A 16,765-nucleotide genomic window follows, 5' to 3' on the forward strand; every position below is an offset into this window, starting at 1 on the left:
TCAGATCCCTCTGACTATCAGTGTGACAATTTGACAGGATACAGACCCCTCTCACTATCAGTGTGACAATATGCCATGTCACAGACCCCTCTCACTATCAGTGTGGCAATATGCCAGGTCACAGACCCCTCTCACTATCAGTGTGACAATATGCCATGTCACAGATCCCTCTCACTATCAGTGTGACAATATGACAGGTCACAGACCCCTCTCACTATCAGTGTGACAATATGCCATGTCACAGATCCCTCTCGCTATCAGCATTATAATATAACAGGACTCAGATCCCTCTCACTATCAGTGTGACAATATGACAGGTCACAGATCCCTCTCACTATCAGTGTGACAATATGATAGGTCACAGATCCCTCTCACTGTCAGTGTGACAATATGACAGGACTCAGATCCCTCTGACTATCAGTGTGACAATTTGACAGGATACAGACCCGTCTGACTATCAGTGTGACAATTTGACAGGATACAGACCCCTCTCACTATCAGTGTGACAATTTGACAGGATACAGACCCCTCTCACTATCAGTGTGACAATTTGACAGGATACAGACCCCTCTCACTATCAGTGTGACAATATGCCAGGTCATAGACCCCTCTCACTATCAGTGTGACAATATGACAGGTCACAGACCCCTCTCACTATCAGTGTGACAATATGACAGGTCACAGATCCCTCTCACTATCAGTGTGACAATATGACAGGTCGCAGATCCCTCTCACTATCAGTGTGACAATATGACAGGTCGCAGATCCCTCTCACTATCAGTGTGACAATATGACAGGTCGCAGATCCCTCTCACTATCAGTGTGACAATATGCCATGTCACAGATCCCTCTCGCTATCAGCATTATAATATAACAGGACTCAGATCCCTCTCACTATCAGTGTGACAATATGACAGGTCACAGATCCCTCTCACTATCAGTGTGACAATATGACAGGTCACAGATCCCTCTCACTATCAGTGTGACAATATGATAGGTCACAGACCCCTCTCACTATCAGTGTGACAATATGATAGGTCACAGATCCCTCTCACTATCAGTGTGACAATATGATAGGTCACAGATCCCTCTCACTATCAGTGTGACTATCAGTGTGACGATATGACAGGACACAGATGCATTGTCACAGACCCCTCTCACTATCAGTGGGACAATATGACAGGTCACAGATCCCTCTCACTATCAGTGTGACAATATGACAGGTCACAGATCCTTCTCACTATCAGTGTGACAATATGACAGGTCACAGACCTCTCTCACTATCAGTGTGACAATATGACAGGTCACAGACCCCTCTCACTATCAGTGTGACAATATGACAGGTCACAGACCCCTCTCACTATCAGTGTGACAATATGACAGGTCACAGATCCCTCTCACAATATGACAGGTCACAGATCCCTCTCACTATCAGTGTGACAATATGCCATGTCACAGATCCCTCTCACTATCAGTGTGACAATATGACAGGTCACAGATCCCTCTCACTATCAGTGTGACAATATGACAGGTCACAGATCCTTCTCACTATCAGTGTGACAATATGACAGGTCACATACCTCTCTCACTATCAGTGTGACAATATGATAGGTCACAGATCCCTCTCACTGTCAGTGTGACAATATGACAGGACTCAGATCCCTCTGACTATCAGTGTGACAATTTGACAGGATACAGACCCGTCTGACTATCAGTGTGACAATTTGACAGGATACAGACCCCTCTCACTATCAGTGTGACAATTTGACAGGATACAGACCCCTCTCACTATCAGTGTGACAATTTGACAGGATACAGACCCCTCTCACTATCAGTGTGACAATATGCCAGGTCATAGACCCCTCTCACTATCAGTGTGACAATATGACAGGTCACAGACCCCTCTCACTATCAGTGTGACAATATGACAGGTCACAGATCCCTCTCACTATCAGTGTGACAATATGACAGGTCACAGATCCCTCTCACTATCAGTGTGACAATATGACAGGTCGCAGATCCCTCTCACTATCAGTGTGACAATATGACAGGTCACAGACCCCTCTCACTATCAGTGTGACAATATGACAGGTCACAGACCCCTCTCACTATCAGTGTGACAATGACAGGTCACAGATCCCTCTCACTATCAGTGTGACAATATGCCATGTCACAGATCCCTCTCACTATCAGTGTGACAATATGACAGGTCACAGACCCCTCTCACTATCAGTGTGACAATATGCCATGTCACAGATCCCTCTCGCTATCAGCATTATAATATAACAGGACTCAGATCCCTCTCACTATCAGTGTGACAATATGACAGGTCACAGATCCCTCTCACTATCAGTGTGACAATATGCCATGTCACAGATCCCTCTCACTATCAGTGTGACAATATGACAGGTCACAGACCCCTCTCACTATCAGTGTGACAATATGCCATGTCACAGATCCCTCTCGCTATCAGCATTATAATATAACAGGACTCAGATCCCTCTCACTATCAGTGTGACAATATGATAGGTCACAGATCCCTCTCACTATCAGTGTGACTATCAGTGTGACGATATGACAGGACACAGATGCATTGTCACAGACCCCTCTCACTATCAGTGTGACAATATGACAGGTCACAGATCCCTCTCACTATCAGTGTGACAATATGACAGGTCACAGATCCTTCTCACTATCAGTGTGACAATATGACAGGTCACAGACCTCTCTCACTATCAGTGTGACAATATGACAGGTCACAGACCCCTCTCACTATCAGTGTGACAATATGACAGGTCACAGACCCCTCTCACTATCAGTGTGACAATATGACAGGTCACAGATCCCTCTCACAATATGACAGGTCACAGATCCCTCTCACTATCAGTGAGACAATATGCCATGTCACAGATCCCTCTCACTATCAGTGTGACAATATGACAGGTCACAGATCCCTCTCACTATCAGTGTGACAATATGACAGGTCACAGATCCTTCTCACTATCAGTGTGACAATATGACAGGTCACAGATCCCTCTCACTGTCAGTGTGACAATATGACAGGACTCAGATCCCTCTGACTATCAGTGTGACAATTTGACAGGATACAGACCCGTCTGACTATCAGTGTGACAATTTGACAGGATACAGACCCCTCTCACTATCAGTGTGACAATTTGACAGGATACAGACCCCTCTCACTATCAGTGTGACAATTTGACAGGATACAGACCCCTCTCACTATCAGTGTGACAATATGCCAGGTCACAGACCCCTCTCACTATCAGTGTGACAATATGACAGGTCACAGACCCCTCTCACTATCAGTGTGACAATATGACAGGTCACAGATCCCTCTCACTATTAGTGTGACAATATGACAGGTCACAGATCCCTCTCACTATCAGTGTGACAATATGACAGGTCGCAGATCCCTCTCACTATCAGTGTGACAATATGACAGGTCACAGATCCCTCTCACTATCAGTGTGACAATATGACAGGTCACAGATCCCTCTCACTATCAGTGTGACAATATGACAGGTCACAGACCCCTCTCACTATCAGTGTGACAATATGACAGGTCACAGACCCCTCTCACTATCAGTGTGACAATATGACAGGTCACAGATCCCTCTCACTATCAGTGTGACAATATGCCATGTCACAGATCCCTCTCACTATCAGTGTGACAATATGACAGGTCACAGACCCCTCTCACTATCAGTGTGACAATATGCCATGTCACAGATCCCTCTCGCTATCAGCATTATAATATAACAGGACTCAGATCCCTCTCACTATCAGTGTGACAATATGACAGGTCACAGATTCCTCTCACTATCAGTGTGACAATATGACAGGTCACAGATCCCTCTCACTATCAGTGTGACAATATGATAGGTCACAGACCCCTCTCACTATCAGTGTGACAATATGATAGGTCACAGATCCCTCTCACTATCAGTGTGACAATATGATAGGTCACAGATCCCTCTCACTATCAGTGTGACTATCAGTGTGACGATATGACAGGACACAGATGCATTGTCACAGACCCCTCTCACTATCAGTGGGACAATATGACAGGTCACAGATCCCTCTCACTATCAGTGTGACAATATGACAGGTCACAGATCCTTCTCACTATCAGTGTGACAATATGACAGGTCACAGACCTCTCTCACTATCAGTGTGACAATATGATAGGTCACAGATCCCTCTCACTGTCAGTGTGACAATATGCCATGTCACAGATCCCTCTCACTATCAGTGTGAAAATATGACAGGTCACAGACCCCTCTCACTATCAGTGTGACAATATGACAGGTCACAGACCCCTCTCACTATCAGTGTGACAATATGCCATGTCACAGATCCCTCTCGCTATCAGCATTATAATATAACAGAACTCAGATCCCTCTCACTATCAGTGTGACAATATGACAGGTCACAGATCCCTCTCACTATCAGTGTGACAATATGACAGGTCACAGATCCCTCTCACTATCAGTGTGACAATATGACAGGTCACAGATCCCTCTCACTATTAGTGTGACAATATGACAGGTCACAGACCCCTCTCACTATCAGTGTGACAATATGGCAGGTCACAGATCCCTCTCACTATCAGTGTGACAATATGACAGGTCACAGATCCCTCTCACTATCAGTGAGACAATATGCCATGTCACAGATCCCTCTCACTATCAGTGTGAAAATATGACAGGACACAGATGCATTGTCACAGACCCCTCTCACTATCAGTGTGACAATATGACAGGTCACAGACCCCTCTCACTATCAGTGTGACAATATGACAGGTCACAGACCCCTCTCACTATCAGTGTGACAATATGCCATGTCACAGATCCCTCTCGCTATCAGCATTATAATATAACAGGACTCAGATCCCTCTCACTATCAGTGTGACAATATGACAGGTCACAGATCCCTCTCACTATCAGTGTGACAATATGACAGGTCACAGATCCCTCTCACTATCAGTGTGACAATATGACAGGTCACAGACCCCTCTCACTATCAGTGTGACAATATGACAGGTCACAGACCCCTCTCACTATCAGTGTGACAATATGACAGGTCACAGACCCCTCTCACTATCAGTGTGACAATATGACAGGTCACAGACCCCTCTCACTATCAGTGTGACAATATGACAGGTCACAGACCCCTCTCACTATCAGTGTGACAATATGACAGGTCACAGACCCCTCTCACTATCAGTGTGACAATATGCCATGTCACAGATCCCTCTCGCTATCAGCATTATAATATAACAGGACTCAGATCCCTCTCACTATCAGTGTGACAATATGACAGGTCACAGATCCCTCTCACTATCAGTATGACAATATGACAGGTCACAGATCCCTCTCACTATCAGTGTGACAATATGACAGGTCACAGATCCCTCTTACTATCAGTGTGACAATATGACAGGTCACAGATCCCTCTCACTGTCAGTGTGACAATATGCCATGTCACAGATCCCTCTCACTATCAGTGTGAAAATATGACAGGACACAGATGCATTGTCACAGACCCCTCTTACTATCAGTGTGACAATATGACAGGTCACAGACCCCTCTCACTATCAGTGTGACAATATGCCATGTCACAGATCCCTCTCGCTATCAGCATTATAATATAACAGGACTCAGATCCCTCTCACTAACAGTGTGACAATATGACAGGTCACAGATCCCTCTCACTTTCAGAGTGACAATATGACAGGTCACAGATCCCTCTCACTATCAGTGTGACAATATGACAGGTCACAGATCCCTCTCACTATCAGTGTGACAATATGACAGGTCACAGACCCCTCTCACTATCAGTGTGACAATATGACAGGTCACAGACCCCTCTCACTATCAGTGTGACAATATGATAGGTCACAGATTCCTCTCACTATCAGTGTGACAATATGACAGGACACAGATCCCTCTCACTTTCAGAGTGACAATATGACAGGTCACAGATCCCTCTCACTATCAGTGTGACAATATGACAGGTCACAGATCCCTCTCACTATCAGTGTGACAATATGACAGGTCACAGATCCCTCTCACTGTCAGTGTGACAATATGACAGGTCACAGATCCCTCTCACTATCAGTGTGACAATATGACAGGTCACAGATCCCTCTCACTGTCAGTGTGACAATATGACAGGTCACAGATCCCTCTCACTATCAGTGTGATATTAGAGATGTGCGGCTGCCACTTTTTCGGGTTTTGGATCTGGATCTCCCTCCGTGTTTTGGATCTGGATTGGTTTTGGCAAAACCACCCTTGTAGGTTTTGGTTTTGGATCTGGATTTTTATGAAAAAATGCTAAAAATGGCTAAAATAACAGAATTTGGGCCTGTTTTTGCCCCTAAAGTATTATTAACCTCAATAACATTAGTTTCCACTCATTTCTTGTCTATTTTGATCACTTCACAGCTTACAAAATTGTTTTCATTTACTGTAGTTGGGCCAAAAGGGTATACCGAGGTAGCTGGATGACTAAGCTAAGCGACAGCAGTGGGCATCACATACATGTGGACCTTACACTTCCAACCTGGCAGAGCGGCACTGCAGGGGCAGACAGGGTGGCAGTTTAATAAACTATCCCAAAAAAAGAGAAATGCTCCAAAGAGCATAAAATACAAAGAGGTATCGGCCTTGTCATGACTGGTGGTAGCAGCTTCAGCACTTCTATCAGGTTGCTGATCTCCCACTATTTCCTCCTCCATCATCCTCCAAAAATGTGTTTTTATTTTATTTATTACTTTTATTTATTTTTCTTACTTTACACTGGACACAGCCTGTCACACTGGACACAGCCCCTTGGACAATGGACACTGCCCCTGGACACTGGACACAGCCCGTCACCCTGGACACAGCCTCTGGACAATGGACACAGCCGTCACACTGGACACAGCCCCTGGACAATGGACACAGCCTCTGGACACAGCTCCTGTACACAGGACACAGCCGTCACACTGGACACAGCCTCTGGACACAGCTCCTGTACACTGGACACAGCCGTCACACTGGACACTGCCCCTGGACACTGGACACTGCCCCTGTACACAGCCCCTGGACAATGGACACAGCCCGTCACCCTGGACACAGCCCCTGGACAATGGACACAGCCTCTGGACACAGCCCGTCACCCTGGACACAGCCCGTCACCCTGGACACAGCCCGTCACCCTGGACACAGCCCGTGGACAATGGACACAGCCTTTGGACACCGCCCCGGGACACAGCTCCTATACACTAGACACAGCCGTCACACTGGACAATGCCCCTGGACACAGCTCCTGTACACTGGACACAGCTCCTGTACACAGCCCCTGACACACTGGACACAGCCCCTGACACACTGGACACAGCCCCTGACACACTGGACACAGGCCCTGTACAGCCCCTTGTACACTGGCCACTGCAGCCCCTGTAGACCCTAATCGAGTGAGCAGCAGCAAAATAATATATTATTATTATAGCACAGCACACAGCACAACCACCCTCTTCCCGCTCCTATGCTGGAGTAAAGATGGCGGGGCGCGCGTGCGTCTTATATAGAATCCAGATCTCGTGAGAAACCAACAGCGCTATGATGACGTTTTGCCTCGTTTTCAGTCCAGAATTTAGGCGGTAACTCCCGAGCCGGGTCGGATCCAGACTCGGATCGCGATATTCTGATCTGTCGGATCCCGGAGACCCGGACCCGCTCATCTCTGTGATATATGCCAGGACACAGACCCCTCTCACTATCAGTGTGACAATATGACAGGACACAGACCCCTCTCACTGTCAGTGTGACAATGGGCCTTATTCTAGTTCACTCTTTCTGACAAAATCCTTCTTAGATGGACAAAACCATGTGCACTGCAGGGGGGCAGATGTAAAATGTGCAGAGAGAGTTAGATTTGGGTGAGTTATATTGTTTCTACTGCTTTTTTTTTACACTGCAATATAGATCTCACATTGAAGTAAAACCCCACCCAAATCTAACACTCTCTGCACAAGTTACATCTGCCCCACCTGTAGTGCACATGGTTTTGTCCATCTAAGAAGGATTTTGTCAGAAAGAGTGAACTAGAATAAGGCCCAATATGCAGGTCACAGACCCCTCTCACTATCAGTGTGACAATATGATAGGTCACAGACCCCTCTCACTATCAGTGTGAGAATATGACAGGTCACAGATCCCTCTCACTGTCAGTGTGATAATATGACAGGTCACAGACCCCTCTCACTATCAGTGTGACAATATGACAGGACACAGACGCCTCTCACTATCAGTGTGACAATATGACAGGACACAGACCCCTCTCACTATCAGTGTGACAATAGGACAGGTCACAGATCCCTCTCACTATCAGTGTGACAATAGGACAGGACACAGATCCCTCTCACTATCAGTGTGACAATAGGACAGGTCACAGATCCCTCTCACTATCAGTGTGACAATATGACAGGACACAGACCCCTCTCACTGTCAGTGTGACAATAGGACAGGACACACATCCCTCTCACTACCAGTGTGATATATGCCAGGACACAGACCCCTCTCACTATCAGTGTGAGAATATGACAGGTCACAGATCCCTCTCACTATCAGTGTGACAATAGGACAGGACACAGACCCCTCTCACTACCTGTGTTGCCCAGAATGCTACCACAAAACGCCGCATGCCACCCCCACAACCCTGCCAGCACTATAACTGCACTGTGATCGCAGTTTTGGGGATCGCACATGTGTGTGTGTTCTGGCGCGCACATGCGCAGAAACCACTGAATAGGGATTTCCATACTTCTGCCACCCATTCTGAAACAGGCAATAAGGCAGGACAGCTGGGGGCATTGGAGCCAGTTAGTGCTTCTCACACACAGGCCAATAGATCACCTGAGTATTAGGTAGTACGTACAATAAGAACACAATTCGATATCAGGTGTGGCCAGTATTTCGCAACCACAGACACAAGTGTGGTATGTGCCAAATGCCCCTTATCACTACAAGTACAGCACTGAAGGCAGCAGCATAGATCTAGTTGCCAGATCTGCTATGCCCACGCTATTCATTAGTGTGAATCATAATTAGTAACAGCCAAGGTAAGAGTCAGCCTGATACTCTCAATATAGGGGAAAGGTCCCACAAGAGAAAGACAAACATTCACATTCTCAGATTCTGCCACTGTGCAATGGAGTTCCCCCATCAGCAGACAAATGCTACATTTTACATTCAGTGACCCCAACTAACCCTCGGGGAGAAGCCACAATAATAACAGCCACACCTTCTATTACAGGCAACCTGGGCACGTAATAGCCTCTGTGCTCTGGGCTAGGGATAGGAGTCTTCCAAGAGGAGAAAAGGTGAGACCTGGAGGTGTATGAACTTGTCTTCCAGCCACAGCAGTTTTACCCTTATCAGTCCACTCCCAACCCGCAGGAGACATCCAGTTACAGGTAATATGATCCAGTCCACAAGTCCCTGCACTCTAACCAGACAATGCACACACTGTAGGAGGTTCGGTTGTTCCCATAAAACAATCAGATCCAATTATTTAGAACTGCCCCAGCATGACGTCATGTAATTAATATATACAGACCAAAGACCCCGCACTATATCCTGCCTCACTTTACACGTGCATTGGCTCGGACACAGTCATCTCATTTTATATCATGAATTAAAATAAAATGTAATTGCTGCTGGTGGCTTTAGTGTGGACTCACCTAGGACCTGGCAGCCCACCATCAGCGGCAGCAGGAGCAGGGCAGCTTGCAGCATGGTCTGTGATCTCCTGTACACACTCTCTCCCCGGCACTAGTCACTGACGAACTACACACTGTACATTGTGCTTTCTACACTTTATAGCCTCACATGAGCAAACAGGTTACTCAACAATCCAGACTCGGCGGAAGTGACAGCATGCTTGTCCCTGAGCCACTTCTTATTGTGTTCCTGCCCGGTGGGGTGTTCTCTTCTTGTGTATACCTGGGCTCTTTACCTTGGCACCAGGTGTGCAATGCTTTCTTCTGATTGGTCTGACCATGTGTCCGCTGAGATATCAGAGAGAGAGATCAATGGGAGAGAGGCAGTGGCATATACAGTATGTGCAGTGCTGGAATGTTACATTAGCCAACAATGACAAGTGTTTCATTGTAGAACGTTTCAGACAAGGTTTTAGATTATTATATTGTAACAAAACACTTGACTCACTCTAAATTGACTTATATGATCTAAACAATAATTAAATATATAATAAAACAACAAATTTAGTGCACAAATTTCCAATGGTTTCTCCATGTGAATTCACAGAGACAGGCCCTTGTGTTAGGACCACTGTTCCCTTCCACAATTCCAGATTCCCTCTGGGCTCCACAGCAATCCAAAACAACACAGATACAGTAGAAGTGGCACCTGATAGTACAGTATCATTGGTTTATTTCAAATTATTTTATCATAAAAGGCTCTGGCTATGTAAAAACCGGACCGGACAAGCATACCTCCCAACTTTGCGCGTTCAGCAGTCGGGAGGCTGCTACTGCGCGCCTATGGCGCGCCGAAATTTTCGGGGGCGTGACCTAATTCGGGGGCGTGGCCTATGCTCGCGGCTCCCCGCGAGGCCACGCCCCCATTTTGCCGCTATGGGGGCATGACCCAGAGGCTCTGTGAGCCTCTAGCCATGCCCCCAGCCCCGTGTCAATATCCCCCGGGAAATTGGAATATCTCCAGGCAAACCTGGAACGTTTTCCCCATAGGATAACATGGGACCCTCTAATTCCGACTTCCATTTGGTTCCAACGGCTGCCAGTTCCCCCTCCGGCATCACAGAAGCTCGAGGTTGATCTCAGTCTAACTCAAATTGCTGGGCCTTCAATCTGATACCTGGTCTATATGGGTTCATTGGTTCTAGAGATATTGCAGGTAAACCAATTTGTTTTCATTTCTGAAATGTAATTTCATGGCTGTTCATGTTGTTTGACAGATTTTTCTGGAACCAAACGGCCCAGTTTCACGGGACCAAAATCATTTGAAGCCTACATGTAAATGGGTCAGTTGGTTCCGAAGATATAGCTGGTTGTTTAAAGGGGGGTGGGTGGTTTTCTCTCCCTGGCAATGAACATGTAGGTAAGCAACACTTATGTAGCATACATTTTAATAGGCATTATGGTGTTTGACATAATACGTAATGGCGATTATGGTGTGTGTCTTAACATGTAATGGGCATTATGGTGTACATTTTTAATGCACACCAATGCCCCTATTTATGAAGCATATTGGGCCTTATTCTAGTTCACTCTTTCTGACAAAACCCTTCTTAGATGGACAAAACCATGTGCACTGCAGGGGGCAGATGTAAAATGTGCAGAGAGAATTAGATTTGGGTAAGTTATTTTGTTTCTGTGCAGGGAAAATACTGATTGCTTTATTTTTACATTGCAATATAGATCTCACTTTGAAGTAAAACCCCACCCAAATGTAATTCTCTCTGCACATTTTACATCTGCCCCACCTGCAGTGCACATGGTTTTGTCCATCTAAGAAGAATTTTGTCAGAAAGAGTGAACTAGAATAAAGCCCATTGTGCATTATTGCTCAATCTGTTTGGTATAGTGCAGGCATGTCCAAACTATGGCCCTTCAGCTGTTGTGAAACTACAAGTCCCATCATGCATTGCCACAGTTTTGCTATTAGGGGATGCTAAAACTATGTCAAGGTATGCTGGGATGTGTAGTTTCACAACAGCTGGAGGGCCACTGTTTAGGTATGCCTGGTGTAGAGTGTATTTTGGCTCAATCCATGTGGCACAATGTGAATTTTGCCTTAATCTGTGTGGCATAACGTGAATTGTGACTCAATCTGTGTGCCATAGTGTGAATTTTGCACCCGCCAATATATCTCCCTGCATTTTTCTTATGCCATCCCCCTGCCTTTTCAGACAGGGCAGAACACTGGTCACGTTACCCACATTATTAGGTGCTGGCCACAACCCCTATTATTGCACATAATAGGCCCTTGATCATTCAGCTCCAGGCCCATTTAGACCTTAATCTGGCTCTGACATGGCAAAGTTTGAACCAGAGTCCACAGGAACACTGAACGTAAGGCCCTATGACCAATATATATAGGGCTGGTTCTAGGGTGTTTTTCACCCACCTACAGACTAATAAATACATTTGCACCCTCGATCCCACTCCTTATAAAAGAGCACAGGCTAGAGGCATGCTCCCCGAAAACGGGATGTGTTCTCACAATGGGGCAGGTGTGGTTCCGGTTGATAGATCTACATTATCTAGATGGACAGTCCATAGGTCTACACTAAAAGGTTGAAATGAAAAAGGATTCATGATTTGTTATTCAAACCGTCTTGTTCTTCACCATCCATGTCGACACAGAGGGACAATATAATAGTGTGACGAGCGTGGAGGTGCAATAAGCCTGAAACATGGCGAACAAAGCGAACCATGCGCGGGTTCACGTTACGCTAATTGGGGGTCCATGTTGCCAGTTGTCGGCGTTAACGGCAATCTTTTTTTAAAACATGCTGGCCTCTTCACGTGCGGAGAGGGGGAAACCAACTTGCCATTGAATGGACCCCCCCATGTGCAGCACCGCGTAAGTCAATACTTACTCGGTACTGTTATGGCTGTGGGGAGATCGTGTCACTGATGAAGTCAGCAACCCTCCCTTTTTAAGAAGATGCCACCCACAAACATAATCCAGCTGTCAATCAGCCAGCATACAGCCTGTGATCACAGGCTTTCATTGGCTGTGACTGCACGGAGGGCTCGCACATGTGCACCGCAGACTGTGTGCAAGCGCAGCCCTCCGATCAGGGCTGAAATGGGCCCTGTGTTCTCCAGTTATGCACAGTAGCACAATCTTATCCACATTACATTGCATGTAGTGCCACTGATTCACATTACGCTACACTAGGGTTACCACCTAGTCCCTTTAATTCCGGACACATATTAATTACACAGGTTCTGTGGCTGGCTGACTTCAAGACTCCACTTCACTTGATTTTAAACTGCCACAGAACCTGTGTAATTAACATGTGTCCGGAATTAAAGGTCCTAGGTGGTAACCCTACGCTACACACTAATGTCCCTTAAGTATAGTAAAAGGCTGTGTAAACACAACCCAGATCAAGCGCTTGAGTATTAATAAGGGTAGACAAACAGTAAGCGGTGAGAAGGTATAAGCTGGAAATGAGGAGATAAAGACAATGCTGTGTACACACGGTGCAATATCGCTGGCAATATGGTCACTGAGCGACCATATTGCCAGCAATTTGTTTGTGCTGCAGCAATAAATCGTCGGGTGCACGCTCCTGGACTTCCCTCTTAACATATTATTGTGATCACCTGTTTTGAACAGGTTTATTGCTAAGAAAGGTGTTTCATCACAGGTGATCGTAATCATAAATGAAGAGGGAAGTCCCTCCTGGAGAGGGTCATGTTGGGAGGTATAAGTCACTGCCAGTCACAGTGAGCCAGTACAGTCTCACAGACTGCATCTGACTTCAATTGCACTTAGCTGGCTGCTGGAATTAACCATAGGTAAAATCCACCATTGGTAACCTTCTATCTGTAGACGGTCCAGATATTCTTCTTATTGATGTGTATACTGTACAATGTTAATTTAATTTGTTTTCTAAACTGCAGTGAGTGTATGCAGTCTCTGTAACTATCTATACTGTAAATATTTACTCATTATTGAAAGAGGTCACACACAGTAGTTGCGGTATCATCATCCTGAGAGGGCACTAACAGGACAGGTATTGCGACAGTATTTGTTAAACAGGCTTCCCCATGTAAGGTATGCCAAAGCTATCGTCTTACTGCCAACGAGGATCATTACCGGTGACAGCGGTGTTATTGCCAGCCTGTAACCATATTCCAGAACAAAGAGAGACTCCCAGATGGAATGCACCCATCTGTGCCTGGGACTTATGTAGGGTACACACCAGGACGACCCGCTCACGATGCACATCGTGAGCGGGTCGCCAGTGTCTCGTCCGACCCGCTCACGGTGACGCGGGGGGGCACGACCCGCTCACGATGTGCACCGTGAGCGGGTCCGATCCGATGGCGACCCGCACCCAGCTGTATGGTCGTCATTGAGATCCTACCTGCAGCAGGTAGGATCTCAATAACGACCGACCGACCCGCGGGACCGCGCATCGGATCGGTATCGGTCCACACCAGGACAGAAAAGGGCCCAATCAGCACACAATCTACATCCAATTGGTCGGAATTGGATCTAGATTGAGGGGATCGGGCCCTAGTCGTCCTGGTGTGTACCCAGCATTACATTCAGTAGGATTACAGAATGGGATTAGTACTACAAGATAGGCAGAAGGCAGGTGTGGTACAATGGGAAAATCCTAACCCAGTGATGGGTCAAATCTTTGATGGAATTGGTAGAGAAACATGATAAACCCACAAATACATTGCTAAAAATAAACAAATGAAAAGTCAACCTCTTTCTTAATACACCGGACACAGACACACAAACACAATATATCTGTCTATGAGGAAGTTGGAGAGTAGATCTTGGCGATGTCATGTATGTGATTCATTTATATTTCTCAGAAGCGATAACACTGGGTCTAAGGAAACTGTATGCAATGAGTATATGCCTTGCTGAGGGGAGAAAACAGAAGCTTGTTATACATGAAATGTTTGCAGATGATGCTAGAGCATCATGCATTATACCTGCTATCTAAGGGGGTGTGGTATGACTTGTCAGGCCAGTGTGAGAATGTTAACATGGCCAAACGGTCAAAGGCAGCATGCTGAGCACGTCGATAGTCAACATGTTGACATGATGAGCTGTTGACCTATCGGTCTAGTGCTCTTACTAAAACAAAATGGGGTTGTTGCATCTATTTAGAGAACTAAAGACGTAATGGTCCCCTACAACAATATGCTATCTTGTGCCAAAGCCAATTTAAACTAAGACAATATTAAACAACAAAAGTTAAACCTATGGCCTACAGCTACTGTACACGAGCCGCTTAGGTCTGGCCCGCCGATCTGACATAGCCGCTTGTCATTGACATCATACTGTTTACTTTTATTTAATGCCGCCGCCGTTAATGTCCGTCTGTGCATGCCGCGCACAGCATTACAGGGAGCGTGGGAGGGGACGTGATGACGCTGCAGCTGCCTTCCCGCCAGAAATGCTGTGCGCGGCATGCACAGACGGACATTAACGGCGGCGGCTGTAACAGAGTGTCGCCGGGTACCCTCCCAGGCTCCAGGAAGTTCTGTGCACGGCAGGCACAGACAGGCATCAACAGCGGCGGCAGCAGTATTAAAGTTTCTCCGCGTCCCCTCCCAGGCTTCCTGAATCGTGTGCAGGGCGGGTGCAGCAGGATTTTTGCCATGCACATCTATGAGGTGGCAAAACGGCTGCTAAGTAAGCAACAGGCAAATATTTTATGTGCATTAGTGTTATATATATATATATATATATATATATATATAGAAATCGTTGTTTAGAAGCAGCACTTCCGCCAAGCTAATAACTGTCAGGGTGCCGGTCCAGGGACTCCACAATGTTGGATCCCAATAATAGTAGACGCAGGTGGCCGCACTCCCAAATAAGCAGTCAGGAAACAGGTCTCAAGTGGAATAACGTTTCGAGGTCTTTAATGCCTCTTCATCAGACTCCAGAGTCTGATGAAGAGGCATTAAAGACCTCCAAACGTTATTCCACTTGAGACCTGTTTCCTGACTGCTTATTTGGGAGTGCGGCCACCTGCGTCTACTATATATATATATATATATATATATATATATATATATATATATGTGTGTGTGTGTATGTATGTATATATATGTATGTATATATATGTGTATATATATGTATCTCCTATATATTTGGCTACATCTGTCACTCAAAGTGGGTGTCTGTGTCTATAACGCTCTGTTCCTGGACTTTCCTCTTAATGTGTGATTGCCTTCATCTGTGCTGAACACCTTTCTGAGAAATTAACCTGTTTAAAACAGGTGATGGCAATCATACATTAAGGGGAAGTCTAGAAACAGAGCATTGTGTCCCTCCTGGAGAGGGTCATGTTGGGAGGTATGTGACAGAGAACCAGCCCAGTGAGCCCACAGACAGTGCCAGACACCCACTGCCTTCCCATGTTGCCCAGCACTGCTACTCCACAGCCACCAGGTGAGCGCCCCCCTCCCGCGATTTGCGGCAAAACCTCCCCCCCCGCGCCCCCCCCCCCTCCCGCGATTCGCGGCAAAAACACCCGCTCCCCCGCGACCCCCCCTACCGCGATTCGCAGCAAAAACACCCCCGCGACCCCCCCTCCCGCAATTCGCGGCATAACCACCACCCCGCGCCCCCCCCCCCTCCCGCGAATCGCGGCAAACCCTCCCCCGTGACACACCCCCCCCCGATTCGCGGAAAAAACACCCCCCCGCGACCTCCCTCCCGCGATTCGCGGCAAAAAGAACCCCCCCGCGACCCCCCCTTGCACGATTGGCGGCACCCCCCCTGCGACCCCCCTCCCGCGATTCGCGGCACCCCCCCGCAATTCGCAGCAGCCCCAGTATTAAATGGCACATGCAAAACACTGACATGGCTATGGTCGACAATGAAAAAGGTTGACATGAGTTTTTGAAGATTTATTTTTAATTTTTTTAATTTTTTCATATTCATTGTCATGTGTCGACATGGACACCAATGAAGTGGCACACTTATGTCAACATTTACAT

The 16,765-nt window shown here is 46.6% G+C and overlaps 1 protein-coding gene across 1 annotated transcript in view; it reads right to left on the reverse strand.

Annotated features, from left to right (window-relative positions):
• Nucleotides 1-9,976, reverse strand: part of LOC146075480 (zinc metalloproteinase-disintegrin-like protein H3) — a 76,892-nt gene extending 66,916 nt beyond the window's left edge. The window contains exon 1 of the mRNA XM_083184769.1: nucleotides 9,752-9,976. Coding sequence (XP_083040895.1) covers nucleotides 9,752-9,806 — 55 coding nt within the window. The 5' untranslated portion in view covers nucleotides 9,807-9,976. The remainder of the gene's footprint in view (nucleotides 1-9,751) is intronic.
• Between the last annotated feature and the right edge of the window lie 6,789 nt (nucleotides 9,977-16,765).

Source organism: Crinia signifera, chromosome 4 (genome assembly GCF_055691185.1).
Source record: "Crinia signifera chromosome 4, ASM5569118v1, whole genome shotgun sequence".
Lineage (NCBI taxonomy): Eukaryota > Metazoa > Chordata > Amphibia > Anura > Myobatrachidae > Crinia > Crinia signifera.